At 36.8% G+C, this 25842-nt stretch overlaps 3 protein-coding genes across 3 annotated transcripts; 1 reads left to right on the top strand and 2 right to left on the bottom strand.

Moving 5' to 3' along the window:
• Nucleotides 1–16237: 16237 nt before the first annotated feature.
• Nucleotides 16238–19851, top strand: LOC145032964 (proline transporter 3-like). Its single transcript, XM_078981930.1, has 7 exons — nt 16238–16854; nt 17059–17283; nt 17373–17467; nt 17557–17746; nt 17938–18062; nt 18140–18355; nt 19444–19851. Exons 1-7 carry the CDS (start codon nt 16749–16751, stop codon nt 19819–19821), a joined length of 1335 nt encoding a protein of 444 aa, XP_078838056.1. The 5' UTR covers nt 16238–16748; the 3' UTR covers nt 19822–19851.
• Nucleotides 19852–19941: 90 nt separating this feature from the next.
• Nucleotides 19942–21203, bottom strand: LOC145032965 (uncharacterized). Its single transcript, XM_078981931.1, has 2 exons — nt 21049–21203; nt 19942–20416 (listed from the first exon to the last, which is right to left on the bottom strand). The coding sequence occupies exon 2, from the start codon at nt 20411–20413 to the stop codon at nt 20180–20182; it is 234 nt and encodes a 77-aa protein (XP_078838057.1). The 5' UTR covers nt 20414–20416; nt 21049–21203; the 3' UTR covers nt 19942–20179.
• A 1028-nt stretch (nt 21204–22231) lies between these two features.
• Nucleotides 22232–25277, bottom strand: LOC145030431 (O-fucosyltransferase 19-like). The gene is made up of 8 exons (XM_078978800.1): nt 25152–25277; nt 24952–25046; nt 24811–24898; nt 24605–24693; nt 24393–24525; nt 24069–24301; nt 23460–23936; nt 22232–22722 (listed from the first exon to the last, which is right to left on the bottom strand). The coding sequence occupies exons 1-8, from the start codon at nt 25275–25277 to the stop codon at nt 22521–22523; spliced, it is 1443 nt and encodes a 480-aa protein (XP_078834926.1). The 3' UTR covers nt 22232–22520.
• Between the last annotated feature and the right edge of the window lie 565 nt (nt 25278–25842).

The following is a 25842-nucleotide window of genomic DNA, read 5'->3' on the forward strand; positions in this document are numbered from 1 at the left end:
CCCAACGGGGACTGGAGATCCTAATGGGGAATCGGAAATTTATTTTTTCTCTTTTAATATGAAAACTTTTATACAAATAAAACTATAAATTTCAATTTTATCAGCATAAGTCTAAAGAATTTACAAAAATATAAAAATATTCATAGATTGCATAAAAAATATAAACTAATTTTCTACCAAAATTAAATAAATACATGAAAAATAAAGCGATTTTTTTTTTTTAATCAAAGTGATATTTGAAGTAAAATAGATAAACCAGATAGAAAAAAAATTATACATGAGTTTAAATTAGATAAAAGAAAAAGAAAAAGTATAATTTCAACAAAGTAATTGCTAATGAGTTATTTTATTTGGATCAAATTTTATGTATTGTAAATTATACTGAAATATATGTTTTGTATTATTTTTATATATTAATATATATTTGGGACGAGTCCATGGTCGAGGATTAGGGGTATCTCCATCATCACTTTTTTATTCAATGATTTCCCATCCCCGTCCTTATCTCCAGTCAACTTGGAGATTCCCCAATTAAAATGAGTGCGAGTTTTGGGTTCCCCATTATGTATAGGGTTTTTTTTTTTTTTTTCTCATCCCTAATTGGCGTAAACTGATAGATACATAAATATGTTGTCAAAAACCTTATTTTAAAAAATGTGAGCATAATTTTTTTAAATAATTACATCATTACATAAAAAAATGGCTAATAACATTTTCTTAAAACATGTAAAACAAATAACTATTTATAAGAAATTGATTTCGAATAAATTATTTATAAATTAAATAAATAAATAGAAAGAAAGAACTACCAAAAATATGTTCAATAACTATGATAAATTATTTCCAAATAGTCATTTAATTTTGTAACTAATAAATAGCTAATGTTTTTGTAAAAGTAAATACAAAAATATATTTTCATTGTTGTTAGTGAAATTATATTTTGGTTTTACTACCAAAAAAGTCATTTATGATTTTTTTTTCTTTTTTTGGAATTTAACCTGGGAAACCATTAAACACTTGTAAAACAACTCTTGTATCCGGTTAATGGTTGTTTTAAGAGTTAAATTGTAAAAATAAATAAATAAATAAATAAATAACATAAATATGAATGATTTTTTATTAATAAGGTTAAAGTTTAAGAAATTTTTTGGAGATTTTTTTTATATATACTAAATTTATTTGAAGAAAAATTATATTTAGTTATTAAATAACATAACATAAAGATATCATCTACATTCATTTTCATTAAAAAAACTCATATATTTTTATTAAAAAACACAATAATGATAATTTATATATCATTTTTGGGATTTTTTTTATTGTGTTTAATAAATATCAGTACTACAATAATAAATATATCATCTAAATTAAATTCATAAATAGAGCTTCATAATATATGTGACCTAGAGACATACTACTTACGACAAATCAACAAAAGTCCAACTAATTTTATTTAGTATGTGTTTTTATAACTATTATAACTTATATTTAGGGTTATTGCCATAAAATCTCTCATATTTACATGAAATAAGTGGTTATGTTATAAGTCCAAATTTGTGTTCATTAATGCCTTACATTTAGGTAAGTATTACCATTTTGGGTTTTTTATCAAGTTATGAAGACAAAGAACATGTGACATCCCTAATTTTACGGTCAGAAAAGACCGATTTGTTTATGCTTTGTTTTTAAAATCAGAGTAATCTTTTAAAGAAAACTGTTGGGGAATTTGTTCCTAAAACAAAATATGATAAGAATTTATCAAAGCATTTCTTTAAAGAAATGTATTTTTATTATATAACAAAATCACGGGATGTCATGTTCAATACAAACCAAAAGCATAAACAGAACAAATAGACCTTATAACAGTTATTCATAACTACTGGTGAGCATATAGGGTTTTCAACCCACAATGTTATATATATATATATATATATATATATATATATATATATATATATATATATATATATATATATATATATATATATATATAACTCACAAACTTATATAATTTCACCATATAAAAACAGCTCCCTATTGATCCTCACAACGATACGATCTAAACCCTCGTATCTAAAATTTTCCTCTTTACCTGATCCCTACTCACAGATCTAAAACTAATCTCTTCACCTGATCCATATTCCCGGATCTAAAACTAACCTCTTGGTCTGATCCATACTCTCGGATCTAAAATTGTGCCCAACCCATACTCCCAGACTAAGGACAATTTACTATACCTAAATCCTGATCTGATCCATACTCCCGGATCTAATAACAAGTTTATCTTGTTTTATTGACAATATCATTCTCGAGATCCCTCTCGCAATACATGTCAATGGGTTTTTTAGAGTACACCGGCGAACAAATCGTTCACAAACACCTACAAATTGCGAGCCTGCTAGTGTTCCACTGACTGTCTAGAATAGGTCGTGGTTGTCGTCCCTACTCTGTTGAATGACGGGGGCCATCGTTTGGGTAAAGGTTTCACTCATTTTCCACTTGTCACCCTCATCTCATGATCTATATCATCTCTTATCTCACTATCCAACTCATCCTTTTATCACACACCAACTATCTCATTTACCCATGTTCTACCTAACATATTTGTAGATATAAAGTGTGACATCCCCAAAATCACGGCCAGAAAAGACCGGTTTTGTTTATACTTTATTTCAAAATCAGAGTTATCTTTTAATAAAAGGGTTGCGGAATTTGTCCCAAAACAATAATATGATAAAGATTTATCAAAAGCATTTCCATAGAAATGTATTTCATTAAAAGACTCGAGATGTCATGTTCGTACAGATCAAAAGTATAAACAATACAATATAAGCCTTACTACATTATTTCATATCTACAGGCCTATATCCGTAATCCCTCGTCCAAAACATCACACCTATGCTCATGCGCCACTACCTGTAATGCATAAAACTGAGTGGGTCAGGCTTGGGAGCCTGGTGAGCACATAGGGTTTTCAACCCACAATAAGTTTATTAATTTCATCAATCAACAATAACCCGATTACCCGTTCCCGTTATCCTCACTTTACGTCCCTAAACACCTATCATAAGGGACCTAGCCTAAGGATCATCATCGGGACGGACACTACTGCTAAGGGGATTCCTCAGCAATAAATGTCCTAATAGGCAACCATGTGGGGGATGGAGTACACCGGTGAACACATCGTTCACAACACCTACAGGTTGCGAGCCTGCTAGTGTTCCACTGGACTGTCTAGAAGAGTCCGTGGTCGTCATCTATACTCCGCTAGATGACTGGATCAACAACAACAACATCGAGGCCTCTCATCATTTTATCACACATCACCTATTACATCTACCCATGTTTTACCCCAACATTTTCGTAGATATAAAATACATATACAGTTTAAATCATTGAAAACATGTATAACAACGTTCATCTAGCATAGATAGCAAGTATTCAGATAATATGCACACATAGCACGTAATTTATATAAAATACTTCATATCTATGTGTAAGTTGAAGGTAACTATGCACTCACCGGAAAAGGTGGTGATTCCGAACTCAGACAGCGCTTCGCTTCTTAAAAAGAATTTTTCTTCGACGAAACCTAGTATTATTACCACTAGAGTTTAGTTTATTATTCGTCGAGACTAATTAATAGTCTAGCTATTATTATTATTATATAAGCGTCAAAAAAAATACTTATATAACCCATAATAATAGCCCAAGTATTTATTATAAGTTCCTAATAACGTTACTATAATTAAATAAAAGTTATATTAAAAATAGCGTAGGCGTAGCTCACTTACAGCGGGTTTTATAGAAAACCGGGCTTTGCTTGGAGCAGCGTTCCCGAGCCGAAAAGCTCTTCTTCTCGGAGCCTTCGAGCACTCCGGGGCTTCCGCCTCGTGCTAGGGAGGTTCCCTAGGCTTTTCGGGGGATTTCGGGGCTAGAGAGAGGTTCTAGAGAGAGAGAGAGAGAGAGTAAAGAGAAGAAAGAATGGGAAAGGTGTGAAGAAAATGAGGGTGGGAGAGGTGGTATTTATAGGGTGAAATGTGGCTGAACTTGGTGCCACATGTCACCATCTGGTGGCAAGCCTTGGGGAGAAAGCAATGGCCAAGATTGTGCCACATCACCCATTTTCGCACAGCACACTTCCGACTTCTAAAATCCGTAACTTTCACATACGACCTCCGTTTTTGACGTTCTTTATATCCACGCGTAGGTAATAATAAGATCTACAACTTTCATTTTGACACCGTCAGCTAATTCTCGACCGATCTTAAATTTAACAGTACAAGGAGATTATACTGTTAAACGTCTGCGTAAAATTAATAACTTCTACATACGGACTCTGTTTTTGTCTGTCTTTTTACCGTTGATTTCCTATTAATGAGATCTTCAACTCTCATTTATGTTGCGTAAGCCAAAAACCGCTCGAACTAAAATTCGAGTTTCAGGCCGTGCACTGCTAAGCCGAATCTTAGAAAAATCATAACTTCTTCATACGAAGTCAGATTTGGGCGTTCTTTTTATCGATGTTCTTAGTTTAACATATTCTACGACTTTTGTTTAGATTGCTAAGGCTAAAAAGTCTTCTATCGTAAATTCACTATTTACGTTTCCCGGTGTCGTGCCGGTTTTGTCGTAAAACTTCGGCGGGCCATAACTTCTTCTTTATAGCTCGGATTTCGGCATTCTTTATATGCACGGAAACCTTGAGACATATTCTACAACTTTATGTATAGATATCGGGATTATCTCACACTTTAATTTTGACGCTCATTTTTATTCTTTATTAATTATACATTTATAATTAAATAATAAACACATAAACACACATAATTCACATAATACTCAAATATTTCATATTTATTACTTCAAAAAGAGTTACAATAGTTGACCTAGACTATTACATTGACAAAAATGCTTAGCCCTGAAAACCCGGGCGTTACAATTCTCACCCCCTTAGGATGATTCCGTCCCGGAATCATGCATCAGCAAACAGATGTGGATAGCGACTCATCATGTCATCCTCTGTTTCCCAAGTGAGATTCGGCCCATTCGAATGTTTCCATCGGACTAGCACCAAGTCGACCATCTTGCGTCGTAACTTCTTAGTCTTACGGTCAATAATTGCCTCAGGCTCTTCGATCAGCCTTTTATTCTCATCCATCCTTAATTCCGAGATTGGAATTATGTCGGGAACATCTCCCATGAATTTCCTCAAATAACACACATGGAAGGTGTTATGAATACCATTGAGTTCTTCGGGAAATTCCAGCTTGTAAGCTTGGTTCCCAATCCTCTGAAGAACTTTGAATGGTCCAATAAACCTTGGACTCAACTTTCCTCGTTTCCCAAATCGTATAAGTCCCTTCCACGGTGAGACTTTAAGTAAAACGGAATCCCCAACTTCGAAGGTTATCGGTCGTCTTTTCTTGTCGGCATAGCTCTTCTGACGATCCTGAGCTGCTAACATTCTTTCCCTAATCACCTTCAATTTCTCAGCAGTCTCATGGACTATCTCGGGGCCCATAAACTGCTTCTCTCCGGCTTCAAGCCAACAAGACGGCGTACGACACTTCTGCCCATACAAGGCTTGATAAGGAGCCATCTTGATGCTCGAGTGAAAACTATTGTTGTAGGAAAATTCTACCAGAGGTAAGTGCTCGTCCCAATTCCCTTGGAATTCGAGGGTACATGCTCTCAGCATATCTTCCAACGTCTGAATCGTTCTTTCACTCTGACCATCAGTTTGCGGATGGTAAGCAGTACTCAAACACAACTTTGTACCCAACTCCTCTTGTAGACTCCTCCAAAACCTCGATGTGAAACGACTATCACGATCTGACACAATAGTAAGAGGGACACCGTGAAGTCTTACAATTTCCTTCACGTAAGCATTTGCGAGCTTATCCATAGACCACTTCTCGTTGGCTGCTATGAAGTGTGCACTCTTGGTGAAACGATCCACGACTACCCAAATCATGTCGTGACCATTCTTCGTTCTGGGCAGTTTAGTCACAAAATCCATGGTGATGTCTTCCCATTTACCCATGGGTACAGGTAAGGGTTCTAAACTCCCATACGGTTTCTGATGTTGTGCCTTAACCCTCGCACATGTTACGCACTCAGCCACATACTTCGCAACATAGAGCTTCATCGTCGGCCACCAGTAGTAGGGTTTTAGGTCCCTATACATTTTAGTGCTACCGGGATGAATCGAGTACATGGTCTTGTGTGCTTCTTCCATTAGAAGATCTCTTATTCCTCCCGTCTTAGGTACCCAAATTCGATCTTGGAATACCTTCAGTCCTCGACTGTTCGTACCGAACACTAACGTTTTTCCCAAACGTTCTTCCTTTCGGTCATTCTTTTCTAAGGCTTCTTCTTGAGCTTTCCTGATACTTTCCACAATCGTCGAGACGACTTCAATTCTTAACGCTCTCGGCCTTCTTCTTTCAAGATTGACTTTCCGACTGAGAGCATCAGCAACAATATTTGCTTTACCTGGGTGGTAAAGTATCTCACAGTCGTAGTCCTTGAGAAGTTCTAGCCAGCGTCGTTGCCTCATGTTCAACTCCTTCTGATTAAAGAGATACTGGAGACTCTTATGATCAGTGAAGAGCTTGCACTTCGTGCCGTAGAGGTAATGCCTCCATATCTTTAAGGCGAATACTACCGCTGCCAACTCCAGATCATGAGTGGGGTAGTTCTTTTCGTGCTCTTTCAATTGTCGAGATGCGTATGCTATCACCTTTTCTCTTTGGGTCAGAACACAACCTAACCCGACTCCAGATGCATCACTATAAACTGCGAAATCTTCGACTCCATCGGGTAGAGAAAGTATCGGCGCTTCACATAACTTCTTCTTTAGCTTCTCGAACGCCTCATCGTGTTTCTCACTCCATGTATACGTAGCTCCTTTATGGGTCAAAGCTGTTAATGGAGCAGCTATCGAAGAAAAGCCTTGGATAAATCGTCGGTAATATCCGGCTAATCCTAGAAAGCTTCGAATCTCCGTGGGATTCTTCGGACGTTCCCACTTCATTACAGCCTCGATCTTGGCGGGATCAACCATTATTCCCTCTTGGTTAACAACATGACCCAAGAATTGGACTTCCCGTATCCAAAAGTCGCATTTGGAGAACTTTGCAAAAAGCTTCTCCTTCTTTAACACCTCCAACACTTCTCGTAGATGCTTGTCGTGCTCCTCCTGGCTTTTCGAGTATATGAGAATGTCGTCGATGAACACTATCACGGATTTATCGAGGAATGGTTTACAAACCCTGTTCATCAAATCCATGAATGCTGCGGGAGCATTGGTTAGTCCGAATGACATAACCAAGAACTCGTAGTGTCCATATCTTGTTCTGAATGCAGTCTTCTCAATATCCTGCTCTCTCACTTTCAGCTGATGATATCCTGACCTAAGATCGATCTTTGAGAAGTAGCTTGAACCTTGCAGCTGATCGAATAGGTCATCAATCCTCGGCAATGGATACTTGTTCTTCACCGTTGCCTTATTCAGCTCTCGGTAGTCTATGCACATCCTCATGCTTCCGTCCTTCTTCTTCACGAATAACACCGGAGCTCCCCAGGGTGATGAACTAGGTCGAATGAAACCGCTGTCCAACAGCTCCTGAAGTTGCGTCATGAGCTCCTTCATCTCCGTCGGTGCTAATCGGTAAGGTGCCTTTGCTATCGGTGTTGTTCCTGGTAATAAGTCTATACGAAATTCTACTTGCCTATCAGGTGGTAATCCAGGAAGATCTTCGGGAAAGACTTCCGGATAATCGCACACAACCGGTATATTCTGCACCTCTTTCTTTTCCTTCTTAGCATCGATTACGAATGCCAAGTATGATGCACATCCTTTGGACAAACATTTTCTGGCTTTCATCAAGGAGATGATTCCAGAATTCACTCTGCGTTTGTCCCCGTACACCATAAATGATTCCTTTCCGGGTGGGTTTATCCTAACTATCTTCTTTCGGCATAATATCTCAGCATCGTTGGCGCTAAGCCAATCCATACCCAAAACGATGTCGAAACCGTTTAACTCTATGGGTAATAGTTCCTCATGGAATTCGTTTCCGTTTAGGTTAATGACGATGTTCCTAATACGATTACTAACAGGTACGAATTTGCCACTGGCAACTTCTACAATCAGGGCATTATCTAGTTTTTCTACAGGCAATGCTAATCTTCCACCAAATTTATGCGATACAAAGGAGTAATTGGCTCCGGAATCAAATAGTATATTTGCAGGTAAACCATTTACAAGAAAGGTACCTGAAGCGACGTCTGCTGCCTCCTTTGCAGCCTCGAGCGTCATCTGGAAGGCTCTCGCCTTCGGCTTTGGTGGTATGTTGGGTCTTCCTGCCCCCTTCTTCTTCGGGCAGTCCTTCAAAATGTGCCCTTCTTCATTACACCCATAACAGGCCTTCTGGTTAAGAGTGCATTCGTTGGCATAGTGCCCAGGCTTTCCGCATTTGTAACAAGTGACCCCTCCATCACACTTCCCAGAGTGCTTCTTCTTGCACTTGTCACACCACTTTGCTTCTGATCCTCCTCCTCTCGAACTAGACTTCGAGAATCTACCTTTCTTACCGGACCTCGAGGATCCGTCAAATTTCCGTTTCTCTCCCACTTCCGCTCTCTCCAGACCCTTTTCTCGTATCTGGGTCTCCACATTCTTAGCAGCCCAGATGGCAGCTTTCAAAGTGGTAGTTTGCTTGACCATTGGGCCGAAGTCCGCTGGTAATCCGAGGGCAAATTTGTTAACCTTGGAGAGTTCAGTTGGGACGAGGTGAGGAACAAGCTTCATTTTCTCATTAAAGCTTGCAGCGTATTCAGTAACGCTCATTCTTCCCTTCTTCAGATTCTGGAATTCGTTGCTGATCTCCAGAAGATCCTGCTCAGAGCAGTATTGCATCTTCAACTGTACCAGAAAATCCTCCCACGACATTTTGCTTGCTTCACCTTTGGGCATTGAATCAGCTAATAGCTTCCACCAGCTTAGTACTCCAGATTTCAATAGAGGAACTGCAAGAGCAGTCTTCTGCCTATTGCTACACTCGCAACTCTCAAACATTGTCTCCATCTCAGAGATCCAGTTCATGACTTCCACCGGCGTCGGGCTTCCGGATAGACTCGGTGGCTTGGATGCCATGAAATCCTTGTATTTGCATCCACGTCCATCATTTCCTCCATCCTGGTGGTTTTGCCTAACTATCGGTGGGTTGGCTTGACCAATAGTCCCACTGTAGTTTCCTTCTTCAGTCTGCCCTTCGTTCAACTCGGGCTGTTCGAGCTGAATAGTCGCTTCCTCTCGATTTTGCTGGAGCAAACGCCTGGTTTCCTCCATTTGACGATCCAACATTGCCTGGATCATCGCTTGCACTCCGGCCATCGTTATTGGTCCGGCAGCGGCTTCCACAACTGGTATTTGCTCGATCACGGGGGGTTGGTGTCCGTTCCCATTTGCGTTTACGTTTCCGCTACGGGTCCTTACCATCTTGATCTATATACCGAATAAGGTGGATTTAGATCTTTATTTAGGAGAGATGTTTTAAATCGTCCTTATCACTCCGAAACGTTTACATGCTAGTTCTAATATCGTAGTCGTACGTTTAGAATCCTAAACACATAAGGTTCCAGATCCGGTCGGCAACAGACCATAGATCCCGAACAAAATAACAGCATATCATGCATAAAACATTTAGCACATAAAAGCATTTTAGGCACAATTCCTAAAATAAGCTAGTGCTCACACCTCACAATCATCGCTTAGCATTCTAAGTTTAAGTCTAGAAATCCTACAAATTCCTAGTTCGCTTAAACTAATGCTCTGATACCAACTGTGACATCCCCAAAATCACGGCCAGAAAAGACCGGTTTTGTTTATACTTTATTTCAAAATCAGAGTTATCTTTTAATAAAAGGGTTGCGGAATTTGTCCCAAAACGATAATATGATAAAGATTTATCAAAAGCATTTCCATAGAAATGTATTTCATTAAAAGACTCGGGATGTCATGTTCGTACAGATCAAAAGTATAAACAATACAATATAAGCCTTACTACATTATTTCATATCTACAGGCCTATATCCGTAATCCCTCGTCCAAAACATCACACCTATGCTCATGCGCCACTACCTGTAATGCATAAAACTGAGTGGGTCAGGCTTGGGAGCCTGGTGAGCACATAGGGTTTTCAACCCACAATAAGTTTATTAATTTCATCAATCAACAATAACCCGATTACCCGTTCCCGTTATCCTCACTTTACGTCCCTAAACACCTATCATAAGGGACCTAGCCTAAGGATCATCATCGGGACGGACACTACTGCTAAGGGGATTCCTCAGCAATAAATGTCCTAATAGGCAACCATGTGGGGGATGGAGTACACCGGTGAACACATCGTTCACAACACCTACAGGTTGCGAGCCTGCTAGTGTTCCACTGGACTGTCTAGAAGAGTCCGTGGTCGTCATCTATACTCCGCTAGATGACTGGATCAACAACAACAACATCGAGGCCTCTCATCATTTTATCACACATCACCTATTACATCTACCCATGTTTTACCCCAACATTTTCGTAGATATAAAATACATATACAGTTTAAATCATTGAAAACATGTATAACAACGTTCATCTAGCATAGATAGCAAGTATTCAGATAATATGCACACATAGCACGTAATTTATATAAAATACTTCATATCTATGTGTAAGTTGAAGGTAACTATGCACTCACCGGAAAAGGTGGTGATTCCGAACTCAGACAGCGCTTCGCTTCTTAAAAAGAATTTTTCTTCGACGAAACCTAGTATTATTACCACTAGAGTTTAGTTTATTATTCGTCGAGACTAATTAATAGTCTAGCTATTATTATTATTATATAAGCGTCAAAAAAAATACTTATATAACCCATAATAATAGCCCAAGTATTTATTATAAGTTCCTAATAACGTTACTATAATTAAATAAAAGTTATATTAAAAATAGCGTAGGCGTAGCTCACTTACAGCGGGTTTTATAGAAAACCGGGCTTTGCTTGGAGCAGCGTTCCCGAGCCGAAAAGCTCTTCTTCTCGGAGCCTTCGAGCACTCCGGGGCTTCCGCCTCGTGCTAGGGAGGTTCCCTAGGCTTTTCGGGGGATTTCGGGGCTAGAGAGAGGTTCTAGAGAGAGAGAGAGAGAGTAAAGAGAAGAAAGAATGGGAAAGGTGTGAAGAAAATGAGGGTGGGAGAGGTGGTATTTATAGGGTGAAATGTGGCTGAACTTGGTGCCACATGTCACCATCTGGTGGCAAGCCTTGGGGAGAAAGCAATGGCCAAGATTGTGCCACATCACCCATTTTCGCACAGCACACTTCCGACTTCTAAAATCCGTAACTTTCACATACGACCTCCGTTTTTGACGTTCTTTATATCCACGCGTAGGTAATAATAAGATCTACAACTTTCATTTTGACACCGTCAGCTAATTCTCGACCGATCTTAAATTTAACAGTACAAGGAGATTATACTGTTAAACGTCTGCGTAAAATTAATAACTTCTACATACGGACTCTGTTTTTGTCTGTCTTTTTACCGTTGATTTCCTATTAATGAGATCTTCAACTCTCATTTATGTTGCGTAAGCCAAAAACCGCTCGAACTAAAATTCGAGTTTCAGGCCGTGCACTGCTAAGCCGAATCTTAGAAAAATCATAACTTCTTCATACGAAGTCAGATTTGGGCGTTCTTTTTATCGATGTTCTTAGTTTAACATATTCTACGACTTTTGTTTAGATTGCTAAGGCTAAAAAGTCTTCTATCGTAAATTCACTATTTACGTTTCCCGGTGTCGTGCCGGTTTTGTCGTAAAACTTCGGCGGACCATAACTTCTTCTTTATAGCTCGGATTTCGGCATTCTTTATATGCACGGAAACCTTGAGACATATTCTACAACTTTATGTATAGATATCGGGATTATCTCACACTTTAATTTTGACGCTCATTTTTATTCTTTATTAATTATACATTTATAATTAAATAATAAACACATAAACACACATAATTCACATAATACTCAAATATTTCATATTTATTACTTCAAAAAGAGTTACAATAGTTGACCTAGACTATTACATTGACAAAAATGCTTAGCCCTGAAAACCCGGGCGTTACATAAAGTACATATACAGTTTAACTCATTTAAAAACTATATAAAACATCCATTCCACACTCATCTCAAATAAACAACAATATATAAACACATATCACATATTTCATAACAAATACTTCATATTTATGTGTTAGAAGAAAGTGACTACATACTCACACAAAACATATACTTAATACATTCAAACAATAGTTGTATTAAAATCGTGTTATGAAAGAGACTATACACTCACCTGATTAGAAGATGATTGGACAGCGCCTCGTCTCTTGAAATACTCTTTTCCGATGAAACCAGGATGTTTTCCTCCAAAATCGGGCTTCACGCGGGCAGAGCTTCGGCTCAAAAACTATTTTTCTCGGGATCTTCGGGCTTCGGGTCTCGGGGTTGATATCGGGGCTTCGGGACATTTCTTGCATGAAAAACAATGCAAAACAGGAGAGAGAGAGAGAGAGAGAGAGAGAGAGAGAGAGAGAGAGAGATGGGCGTAGTTTGGATAAGGCCGCTGACTCCCCCCCCCCCCCCCCCCAAGTCGGATAATATCGAAATTTATAAATACTAATTATTTAAAAACCGCTGACGTTCTTTATATCCACGCGTAGGTGAGACTACGCTCTACAACTTTCGTTTAGACTCTGTCGGCTAATTTTGACTTTATTTTTATTATTTATTTTTAGTAGGCCGAGACAGGAAAACTCCGTTATAAATTCATAACTTCTTCATCTAATGTCTGTTGTCGTCTGTCTTTTTACCGTTGCACTACTATCAACGAGACCTTCGATTCTCGTTTAGATTGTTTCGGCTAGAAATCGCTCGATCTCATATTCGAGTTTCGGGCTGCATACCGCTAAGCTGAAACTTAGAAAAATCATAACTTCCTCATACGAAGTCAGATTTGGGCGTTCCTTTTATACATGGTCTTGTTTTAATGAACTCTACAACTTTCGTTTAGATCACTAAGGCTAAAAAGCATTTTATCGTAAATTCACTTTTTACGTCACACAACGTTGTGCTGGTTCTGTCACGAAACTTCGACATGTCATAACTTCTTCGTTATAACTCGGATTCAACGTTCTTTATATGTACGAAATCCTTGTAATATATACTACAACTTAGTTAAAATTATTCAATCTAAATAATCTTCTATAAAAAATTCATTTTAGACACTTAACGTCTCTAAATTGACTAGTCCGAATCTACGAGCGTTACAGAACATTAGGTGGACGATGGTGATGATGGTGGGTAGGAGATGAAAAATGCAGGAGGGTTGGCCAGATATGGTGAGAGATGGTGTTGATGGGGACTACCGGTGTTTTGTGGTGAAGATGATGTTATTGGTAGCAAATGGTGGTGGTGGTGACAAAGTGTGGTGGTGGTGGTGTTTGTAAATATGATAGCTTTGTGGCAGTGTTGACCAACTAAGAAGATATAAAACCTGATGAAATGTTAAAATAATTTTTTTTTGATAAATATGAGACATTAACGAACATAAAAACGATTTTTTGTTGATTTATCGTAAGAAATGTGTTTCTAGGTCACATAGTTTGCATAACGGAGCTCTATTTTGGAATAATCTTTTGTTGATTTGACCTATAAATGCATTTATTGCGACAAATCAACAAAATCATCTTAAGTCGTGTAGGATATATCGATGATATCTTTATTATTGTTTTAATAATATTTGTTAAAGAGAATCGCAAAAAATTCCAAAAATGATATATAAATTACCATTATTGTGTTTTTTAATAAAAAAAATTATCTTTATTTTGAGTTTTTTAATAAATAAATATAAGTTTTCTTCAAATAAGCTTACTATATATAAAAAAAATCTAGAAAAATTCTTAAACTTTAATCTTATTAACAAAAAAGTCATCAATGTTTTTTTTTTTTTTGTACAAAACTGCAAAAATAGTCCCTGTGATATGTATTTTTTGGGGTTTTGGTTTAAACCCCGACTTTTTTGGATTGACAGTCCTTTTGAGTTACTTTGTTTGTGGTTTTGGTCTCTCGTAAAATTAAAAAGACAAAAATACCCTTCTGATACATTTTCTATGCTTTTTTCTATTTAATATAAAGTTTTATTAATAAAAATTGTGGGACCCACCTATCTCCCCCCCATCTCTCTATTTCTCTTTTTCTCTCTTTCTTTCTCTCTCTCTCTCTCTCTCTCTCTTTCTCTCTCTCTTTCTCTCTCTCTCTCTCTCTCTCTCTCTCTCGTATCTCACCATTTGAAGAAAGAAAGCACCGGTGATTGTAACACCGGTCTAGGCTGCTCACAACCACGATTGTCGCCATAGACCACCACAACCCCACCAAAAACCATCCTCGTTTGTCTTGGTTGAGCCCCACCACCATTCCTTACTGTTTCTGTTGAGCAAGCTGCCAGACACCACCCTACACCACCATGTTCTTCCCCCTTCTTGCTACTGATCAGAGGAAACAACCACCACCATCTTAACCCACTTAATTTTTCGAACACCTCTTCCACCTCCCTATGTCGTGACCCACCACCAGCAAACACCCTTCCAAAATACCTCCGGACCATAACCTTGCTCCTCCCAGCCCTCTCTCTCATCGAGCTCTTCTGAAAAGAAAGGAAACAAAGGTAGTGAAGCTGCCACGACAACTCCATCACCAACCACCGTTGGTAAAACCTACTACAACACCCACTACCGTTGTGACTGTTGGCAAAACCCACCAAACGCCTCCATCTTGTCGTAACCCACCACCACCAAACGCCATCGTCGTTTCTGCTTCGTCTTGGTCCCTCATCGAGCATCCACCAACAGAATTTAAGCAGCAAGGCTGCCCACAGCCACCTATCGTTGCCCTTCCACCGTCGGATCAGGTAGAAGAAGAAGAGAAGGTGGGGTTAGGATCGTTTCTTCTCATCCTGGCGCAGACTGAGTCGAAGGAGGAGCGATCATCGTCTGAAATCTTCGAGCTTCCTTTTGATGCGTTGTTGAATGAAATCGATGGTGGGAGGATCGAGCGGAGTCATTGAAGGCTAACAAGTGGCGACTGCTTGTATATGTCGAGTGTGTGTATGTATATGTGTGTAGATTCTTTATGGTGATCTGGGGGAGGACGAAGAGAGAGAGAGAGAGAGAGAGAGAGAGAGAGAGAGTGGTAGGGAGGTGGGTCCAGTTTTATATTTAATAATAATAATTTTAAAAAGTGAGAGAAAAATAAAAATTAAATTCATTAAGGGTATAATAGTATTTTTAGTTTGGACAGGGATCAAAACTGCATCTAAACTAGCTCAAAATGACCATCAATCCAAAAAAGTCGAGGTTTGGACTAAAACCCCAAAAAAATGCATACCACAGGGATCAATTTTGCAATTTTGTCTTTTTTTTTTTTTTTTTTTTTTGCAATTTAACCCTTATAAAGATTATTTGGCAAGTGTTTATCGGTTTCAATAATTAAATTAAAAAAAAAAATCAAAAGTGACTTTTTATTAAGAGCCAAAATATATAATTTTTTTTCTTTTATATTATTATTTTAGTTATCACTTGAATCATGCATCATTACAATTTGAATAAACATTAATAATAATTAAAAACAATAAAACATACCAATATTTCACAAAAACTCTTTATTTTAGATTAATTCGGGATGACTATAACCAGTTGAATGTTACTAAACCAATTTATAACAAACACATAAAACAGTTACATGAGATACACTTACACCATAGTCCATACACTACCGAAGAAATACATATACAATATGTTTCATTAAATAAACATTAAACATTAAATGTTATGTATCTCCACCATATATTAAATGTTATGTATGTCCACCATTTAATTTAGTACGAGGATTTGTAGGAAAAAAAAATAAGATATTTAATTTCTCAACATATAAACATTGATCACGTAAATCTATACCAAACATAACTGATTTCGGATCCAAAATCCATACGTCTGTGTCTTTGAGTCTGGTGTATTCTGACATGTTCTTTAATATGTAACAGTGCTTCTGACGTTATATTTAACTTGTTCACGTAAATCTAGACGTACGATGCTTATGAGTTATCTGACCTTTACGTGCATGGATTGAGACTTGAGAGAACTTAGAAATTTTAATTTTAATGTGAATCATTATCAGATGTTTGAAATGATTGAATCCAATAAATAAAATAAACCAAACACATAGAGATAAAAATAGGAAAGAAGAAATGATCAGCTGTTACGATTTTTGAGGCGCCTGCATCGCTCTCAACTCTCTCAAGTTCGTTTTCTGAATCACAATTCCATTTCCATGAATAAACGCACACAAACAAACTTATTGCATGCATATCCATAAAATTCTGTAGTCTGTATTTCTCTGACTACACCTTGCTTCAGTGTATGTGTGTGCTTTCACACAGTCCACGGTGGCGCTAATCGGATCTCCATAATCTCCATTTCATTCGGTTTTCTGTTCAGATCTTGTTTCAATCGCACACAGTTTCTTCAATCGGAAACGTATCAAATCTGTAGTTTCGAGTGAAAACGTAGTGAAATTGGAAGAGGAAGAAGAAGAATCCGTCGACGGCGTTAATCGAAGAAGAAAACAGCGGATTCTTGTGTGATATGAATGGACGTCCAACGAGACGACGCTGTTCCCAGTGACACATGGAAGATTCACTCCGACGATCATTTAGCCATTGAAATTCCTGAAACAGCCCATAAGATCAGCAGCGGTATTCTTCTTTTCACTTTTCCCGTTTCAATTGATTAATGACAGTATATGTTAAATTTCTGACTGTTTCAACTTCACCTAATTAGATATTGATGGCTATAATTCTATAACAAGTTACAGAAATTAGAATTCATTTTGGTAAACATTGCCATTGATTCGAAGAGGGTCTTCAATGAGACTGATCGGTTTTGGGTTTATGATGTAGACTCGTGGTTTCAAGCGGGATTTGTTCTTACGACTGGTATCAACAGTGCTTATGTGCTGGGGTACTCAGGTGCAGTCATGGTTCCTCTCGGTTGGACAGGTGGAGTTGCAGGTTTAATTTTAGCCACAATCATATCACTATACGCAAATGTCCTAATCGCAAGGCTCCATGAATTTGGCGGGAAGAGACATATCAGATACAGAGACCTTGCAGGCTTTGTGTATGGTAATCACTAATCACCATTCACCATTCACCAAACAAAGATTTATACATTCTTGAAAACATAACTCATAAAAAATGGAGGTTTTTTTTAGGTCCAAAGGCTTATGCTCTTACATGGGTGTTGCAATATGTCAATCTTTTCATGATTAATGTGGGTTATATCATGTTGGCTGGTCAGGCTGTTAAGGTACTTTCCTAGGATTTACGTGTCATGTACAATAATATAATAGAATTGTAGTTGTTAATTAGTTGATGTTAATTTGATTTAATTTGCAGGCTATTTATATAGTTTTCAGGGATGACAATGCGATTAGGCTCCCGTACTTCATTGCCATAGCAGGGTTGACTTGTGGCATTTTTGCAATTTCTATCCCTCATCTCTCAGCTCTAAGAATTTGGCTTGGATTTTCAACATTCTTCACTCTAGTATACATTGTGGTTGCAGTTGCCTTGTCTCTTCGTGATGGTATAATTTCCAACTCTCTGCTATTTGTGATCAAAAGTAAAATAATATGCTATCGCTAAGGTGTTCTTTTTTACTAGATTACTTAATCTGGTAAGTCATATATGTTTTTTATTTTTTATTTTTCTCCTTTTGATTTAATACATAAAGAACAACAATTTATCCATACGACACAATCTTTGATTGACTTATAGGAATCGAAGCTCCACCAAGGGATTATAGCATTCCAGGTACAGACACTGGCAAGATCTTTACAACCATCGGTGCTTCTGCAAGTCTTGTCTTTGCTTTCAACACAGGAATGCTCCCGGAAATACAGGTAAGAAAATTCAGAAATTTGTGATTTTTTTTTTTGTTACGTTTAAATGATGTTTTTTGTGTTTTTTAATTGTGTAGGCGACTGTGAGACCACCTGTTGTTAGTAACATGATGAAGGCGCTCTACTTTCAGTTTTCTGTAGGAGTTTTGCCACTTTATGCCGTTGTGTTCATGGGGTATTGGGCTTATGGCAATGGAGCATCTTCCTATCTGCTTAACAATGTTCATGGCCCAGTTTGGGTCAAAACATTTGCCAACTTATCTGCCTTTTTTCAATCCGTTATAGCTTTGCATGTAATCTTCTCTATCTATTGTTTTTAGAGTAAATTAAACGAATGGTCCTTATCGTTTGGGGTAATTTGCACGTTTGGTCGCTAACTTATTTTTTAAACTCGGGAAGTCCCTGCAGTTTATTTTTGTTGCGCGCTTGGTCACTGTCTTACCTAAAATGACTATTTTGCCCTTGATTTTTTAATTTATTTAAATAAGGTAGGATAGGTAAGGTAAGGTAATGTGAGGTGGAAGCGGGGTTGGGGTGTGTTTATTTAAATAAATTAAAAAAATTAAGGGCAAAATAGTCTTTTTTTAGGTAAGACAAGGACCAAGCGCGCAACAAAAACAAACAGTTAGGGACCAAATTACCCCAAACCATAAGGCCTATTCGTGTAATTTACTCGTGTTTTTACCCTTTCTAGTTTTATAACAAGACTGAATAGGATTGGACAAGCTTTTCAAGGGCATTTACGTCTTTTGCACAAATAAGAAACCGAGACGAGTTCTTGTCCCACCTCCAATCCCAAATTCCCAATCGAGTACATCATTCTCTTAGTTAGAGAGTAAGTAGATAGATGTATTAGTACTTTGCTAATTAGTAAAAGCAATACAACTTTTTCTTGAAAATTTTGTACAAGCTTTCCAGGTGCATTTTTGTCTTTTTTATAGACAAAAATATCAAGAGTGACTCTTTGATTGTCATGTCCCACCTTTTCTCCTAGTCCATTAGCATATCAAGAGAAGACTGTCATATTTTGTACAAGCTTTCTAGTGGTATTTTCGTCTTTTGCATAGAAGAAATCAAGAGTGACTCTTTAGTCTTTACCCTTTCCCAACTTTTGCAATAGTATAATGCATGTCAAAAACAGTACAACCTATTCTACCATGTTTTGCACAGGCTTTCTAGGGGTATCTGTCTTTTGCAAAGACTAGAGATGAACTTTCCCGCTTTGTGTTCTAATCCAATGCATTTCAAACATAATAGAATCTATTTTCTCATGTGTTGTACAATCTTTTTAGTGGTATTTTCGCCTTTTACACAATTGATTAGTACATGTTTTGTCATGTCTTGTTGTGTAACATAGTTTTTCATGTGTTGTTTTCTTCAGATATTTGCAAGTCCAATGTACGAGTATTTGGACACTAAATACGGAATAAAAGGAAGTGTGGTGGGTCTTAAAAAATTGTGTTTCAGAATCATTGTTCGAGGGGGTTACATTGGCATTACAACCTTGGTATCAGCAGCATTTCCATTTCTTGGAGACTTCATGAGTTTAACAGGAGCGATAAGCACTTTCCCACTTACATTTATTCTCGCTAATCACATGTATTTAGTGGCCAAAACAAACTCACTCACTGCTTTACAAAAGTCATGGCATTGGGTCAATGTTTGTTTCTTTGGTATCATGGCTGTTGCAGCTGCTACTGCTGCTTTTAGGCTTATTGCTATTCACTCCAATACTTATCACCTTTTTGCTGATATGTAATCTTTTAAATTTATTCTAGACTTTATTCTATTCCATACATTACTATATTGCCTAGAAATGCTTTTTCATTTATTGTTCTGTGTTTACCATGCATTGGACTGTGACACTGACACAAATCAATACAACAAAAACCACAATTTCTTGCTTCACCAAAAAATGTGGATAGTCACCTAACAATAACAAAAAAAAAGAAGAAGATTTAACACAATTAAACAAATGCTACAGCAAATTCAATACACTAACTGAAATATGGATCAAAAGCAACTATTACACAGAAAAGCTTATTTGATTTTCAACGAAATCCACTTGAGTTTTCGGTGACTAGGTCAAGCCTTGAAGAATGACTTACTTTGGATAATTATCCAGAAACTAGCTTTACCACAATGCAAAGGGAGTTGAGCATTATCAATATAACTCTTAAGTATTGGGTTGCATAAATGAGACCAATGATCTGTCCTTTGAAGGAATTTCTTTTCACCCCTGAGTACTCTTGAAAGCTCCATCCTCTAGGTGCAAGAAACCGATCCTCATTTAATACTGCTAGTGCATTTGCTATAAGCAAACATCCCTCTAATAGCGTCCAAAGACCCATATCCTGTATAATATATATATATATATATATATATATATATATATATATATATATATATATATATATATATATATATATATATATATATATATATATATATATATATATATAGGTTAGTCCACTTCAAAAACTTATCTTTTCCTTCATTTACAGATATTGTACCAAAGTTGAAGTTATAAACTGTCGTATAACAGACCCAAATCACAAAACAATATGAACTGTTAGTGCTAAATCAGAAGGCATTTCTCTGTTAGATGGGAAAACGTTATATGATAGCAAGTAACTTCCGTATCATATCTGAAGGAATTTTATATCTGTTGATTTACGTCCAATTATAGATACAACAAATGCATCCAGGCAAACATATAGCTCGATTTTGTTATTAAAATTTGAGAAGGTCAATTAAGTAGAGCAATTTCTTCCATAACCGAGTTCAGTTCTGTGGAAGTAGAAGAAATTAGGAGAAATTGCACGAACATTTTTGCTTTCTCGTTGTCTATTTAAACCCTATCCTAATTGATCAAACTTCTAAATGTGATTCACAATGATTTCTGTAGTTGATAAAGAAACTGAACCTTGCCATGAGGTAATATAAACCCTAAAACACAGATTGGTTAGGAAGAATAAGAACTCACCTGGGTTAAGGAATCGGAAGATCAGGAGAGTGGAATCGGGGAGACGAACAGAGATCGATCTGATGTGTATCGCGTACAGGCGGATGACAAAGAAATGAATCTTTGAAAGAGGGTTACACCTTTAATGGTAATTTGCATTCTAGTCCTCCAGTGTTTGGCATTTAAGAATCCGCATCCCTGATGTTTGAGGGAATATTGCAAATAAATAAATAGATAAAACTTATTTTAAGATAATCTCGCTTAGAGTAAACTCACCCTGAGAGGGTTCACCTTCCATTTTGGTGAAGACATGAAGATGTCTTGCCTAGACCGTGTTGTGTCGTTTGTGTTGAAACATCAAACAAGTTGAGAAAGCGTGACTTAAGTCGACTTGTTTAATTATCAATGTCGTGTTGAGTCACTCTGTTTATTTTCATGTAGAATTCATATCGGATTGTGGGATATGTTTTAGAACTAGCAAATGTGTTATTTCATGTCCGGTGGAAACACTAAACAAGGTGAAAACCGGAAAGAATAAGAGTTTGAAAGTGAAAATGTGAAATTCATAGTAATATTCGAAAGAAATGTGAAAGAGTAGGAGTTTGGAATGAGGAATATCAAACAGGTTGAGGAAAGAGGCGAGGTCATGAGAAAACATAAAAAAATGAAAAATACAATCTTGACATAGACAGTTAAATCGTTTCTACATATAATAAATGTGTCATTTTCGAGTTATAATCAAATTGAAATTATCAACTCTAACTTTACTCGTTTAATACATGTGTCATGTCGTGTCAACTCGTTTAATTAAATGAGTTGAAATCTCTTACCAAAATCCATTTATTTTGTGTCAAGTTTGTCTTGGATCAGTATCTCGTGTCAATTTTTGTCGCCTCTAGTTTTGCCTTGCATTCGTTGGTTCGTCATTTTACTGAAAAAATACGGAAACGTCTACCTTTGCTTTTGCGAATGACACTGCATATGATTGGAGGCCCCAATGATTAGAAGAACTTCAAACTCCCTTACCTCTTTATCACGTGATCCACTAGCTAGGTGATGGTTTAAATATATGAACTTGAGACCACCGATCTTTTGGAGAGAGTTTGTGACAATAATTCTTAAATAAAACAAATGGAAAAAAATGACAAAAGTATAAATCTATAATCTTATATTTAAAAGTAAATCCAGATTCTAGACTCTAATGTTTAAATAAAATTCGTTAGTTTGCTCCTTTATATCAAAATGTATTAACGATGAAAACCTCTACAATATTCAACCCTTAATTGCAGCATATTCAACCCTTAATTGCAGCTCCACTTTTCATCTATTCTAGAATTCCATTGGCTCATATAAATGATATAATTACGAAGAGTCAAAGAACCGTTTGCACTTGTAGCCCTTTTGTTTGATCCATTTTCCTTTTCGGTCTCCATGCCGATTAAATGATCCTCTCCCTGGTTCATCTTGGATCTCATCTTGTTAGTTTATGTGATCTAATCTATATATCTAGTGTCACAAATGCAACCAGGGAATGGATTTGCATAGAAGTTCTCTTCTCTTTTCGGTTTCACTCCAGCTACTCTACGTTGCGGACTGCTTGTTCTATTTGCATGCAACTTCTTAACCTGTAATGAAAAGTCTTCCCAACTCAAACGTCCTTCGTCTAGTTGATCCAACACCTTCACAAAGTTCCTTCTGCACCAAATAACAAATATAAATTAAATGTCAATGTTTGAATCCCACATCAATTAAACCTAATCTCATCCACTTCTATATATTATCCAATACATTAGATTCAAACATAATGGGGTGTTATATTAGAATTAAGTTGATCCAACACCTGATTTTTTTTTTTTTTTTTGTGAAAATATGCTCCATTGAACTTTCATATAGTTAAAGAATTGTATACATCTAAAAAAAGTAAAATATTGATGCGAAGAAGTAATTAAAATTTATAGAGTTCAATAAATTATAGATCACACATCATTATCTCTTGGAGCACTTTATTAATTAAGAGGACCTTTTTACTTCTTTTTAGTTGCATTTCTAATTTGGATAAAACATTATATGAATTTTTGTAATTGAAAATGTTATATTTAGAAACTAGTATAAATAATTTTCTTTCTTATTATACAAAAGTTAATGAATTTTTTATATTTAAAGGGTAATTTTTCATCTCTCTAGGTTCAAAATATGTTTGAAAAACCTATGCTTTCATATTCACACGAGAATCAAGGACTCGATCTATCTAACAAACTATATATCAATTGTCACTACTGCCTTGGTTAGATATATGGAGATGAGCAACACCTCACTGTATGTGAGAGTACGACATCGGCTAAACAACAGTCTCTGTAATCTCTATATATTTATAAGAGAAAATCAATTGTGTATAACAGTCAAAAGTAGTTTTGAGTATTACCGAAACTTACTTATCGGGATAAATTGTTTTCTCGAACCCTTTGAACATACGATGTCCACGGATAGCCTTAGCCATATTTCCATCATATGTGTACACAAAAACATCGCTCGCAAGTGCCAGTGTATAATCCAATGCAGCAAGCTGATTATGCATGTCTTTAAAAGGCTTTAGCTCATCTTCCGTTGCTAAGGTGGAGTGAGTTGATACATTAGGATACTTTTCCTTAAAATCATCGAGTCCACGTTCTCCATAGATCTCACCCGCCACAATATATATCTTCGTACTTGAGGGAAATCCCATAGCCTGGAGAAAAATAGCAGACTCACGAGGCGTCAAAGGGCAATTCCCTTGTTGTCGTTTTTTCATGCTTTTGATATTCTTAACCTTCCAATGCTTTACTCCGTACCTCAATGCTTTAAGCTCGTCAGCCTCCTTTTCAGAAAGACCATGAGTGCAGCCGGTGAAAGCTAACATATCCTTTTCAAATCTACAAGAACAATTAGAATCCGTACGTCACTAAAAGGTTATTTTTTAGCAACGGGTTGAACTAATTCCATTATTGTTGTTAAATTCTAGTTTTGAAGATAAAGTTAAATAAACTAAGAGTACTTTTAGATACCTCAAATGTAGAGCAAGATAATGCTCGCTGTTTTGTTTAAGTCTGTTGACTAGCTTTCTTGCAAGCTCATTGATCTCCTTTGTGGATTTCAAGGCTTCATACATGGTTCGACACCTGAGCTTTTGGATGGAATCCGGGATGCCATTGTTAGCGAGCCGCGAATCAGTGTGAAGAAATTTAACCACTTTCTGTCGCCTCAACAGTGAAAGAATCTCACCTTGGTAATAACTGGGCTGCACCAATATTAGTGATGGATTTATTGACATCATGCGAAATCAACATGTCTTAGAGATTTTAATTAGAATCGTGTATATATAAACATACCATTGACCATGAAACTGGATCCTTTTGGTGGGGTGCGATTCCTGCAACATGAGGTGGAAGAGAGTCAACTATGTCGATGTCATCTTGGAGTGTTGTCGTGAACTGCTTGACGTCGAATAGATCTTTAAAATCACTGGAAACAAATCAGTCTCAGAAAAAAGAAATAACAAATGGTTTTGTTATGATTTATTTACATGTGTTAATTATCACACCTTGGATCTGTCCAAAATGACTTGTGATCTACGGTTGGAAGAACCAAAGTCGCATCCATGAGTTTTGCAATTGCTACCATGTCACTTATCTGCGATCCGTAATACATGATATACAATAAATTAACTGAATTTTCTTGAATCTTTTGCATGGATGCATGAGTACTGCATGAAAGACATATCGTATTATGTATATTTTCGTTACTAACCCCCATTTTCATTTGGTTCAACCCACCATTTGCCTGAACTAGGATGTAACCATTTGTTGGAGCACTTCGATTTCCTGAGAACGAAAAACTTGCAAAATTGGTAGTGAGTTAACAGATTTCGATCTTATTATACATGAACACGAGACGAGATTAGTTTGCATACTTGTTTCACTTGCCAAACGATCAATGCATCCATAATGGTCATCACTTTTGGGATTTCTCCATATGCTAGGAGCCTGTGATCAAGCAAACAAAAAACCATGAATCAAAATGAAAAAGGAAGGGTTGATTTTATCATCAAAAACAAATGAGATAAAGAGAAAAAAAACGTTTTGAAAAACCTGAACATTTTCAAGGTTTGTTTCATCCAGAATTTGGCGCCTAATCACGATAAGATCTTCGTCGTTAGCTGCATGATCATCGTTGGTAATCATGCGAATATACTTGGTAAACATGATGATTACCATTATTAACATGAAAATTGTGATAATGCAATTTGTCTTATTCTTCCTTGGAATTAAACATTTCAAGAAAGACTTTGTTCTTCTACATATCACGGTACATCCATCTGTCGACACTTGCCATCGGTGGTTATGGTGGTAATATTCGTTAAAGCGACCACCACAACCATAAGTTTCTTGCAAAGAGCCTGTTGAACCAATGATCCTCTTTTTTCTTGTCGTAATGGGCAAGGTATTACCTGTGCCCATGTCCCCGGTAGATGACATTACATCAAAATCGATATCATAAGGCAAAATCGATTAATATTATGAGAATATCGAGTTATCAAATTTGTTGAAAATGAAAAGGAATTGAATGGATAGCTTATGTTTTTGCCCTCGTTGCAGTATTTCTCATTCAAAATTAGCAACTCCGATTGCCCTTGTTTTCCTATGTAATGGATGCGAATTATAAGCTCAAACACTATCTTTCTCTCTTTCTCACAAAACATTAGTAGACCATTCGTGGACGCACGTAAATTCATAAATAAAATTTTCAACGGCTTACCGATAGTTTCTGGCATAACTGATT

The sequence above is a fragment of the Lactuca saligna genome, chromosome 2 (assembly GCF_052625555.1).
Source record: "Lactuca saligna cultivar CGN05327 chromosome 2, ASM5262555v1, whole genome shotgun sequence".
NCBI lineage: Eukaryota > Viridiplantae > Streptophyta > Magnoliopsida > Asterales > Asteraceae > Lactuca > Lactuca saligna.

Bases quoted from the DNA above. Each gene is read 5' to 3' on its own strand.
- LOC145032964 (XM_078981930.1), top strand. From the start codon at position 16,749: ATGGACGTCCAACGAGACGACGCTGTTCCCAGTGACACATGGAAGATT. The intron at 16,855-17,058 runs GTATTCTTCTTT...TTTATGATGTAG, and splicing joins AGCCCATAAGATCAGCAGCG to ACTCGTGGTTTCAAGCGGGA. The intron at 17,747-17,937 runs GTATAATTTCCA...ATTGACTTATAG, and splicing joins TGCCTTGTCTCTTCGTGATG to GAATCGAAGCTCCACCAAGG.
- LOC145030431 (XM_078978800.1), bottom strand. From the start codon at position 25,277: ATGGTAATCATCATGTTTACCAAGTATATTCGCATGATTACCAACGAT. The intron at 24,694-24,810 runs GTTAGTAACGAA...TACGGATCGCAG, and splicing joins TGAACCAAATGAAAATGGGG to ATAAGTGACATGGTAGCAAT. The intron at 24,302-24,392 runs GTATGTTTATAT...ATATTGGTGCAG, and splicing joins ATCCAGTTTCATGGTCAATG to CCCAGTTATTACCAAGGTGA.
- LOC145032965 (XM_078981931.1), bottom strand. From the start codon at position 20,413: ATGGGTCTTTGGACGCTATTAGAGGGATGTTTGCTTATAGCAAATGCA.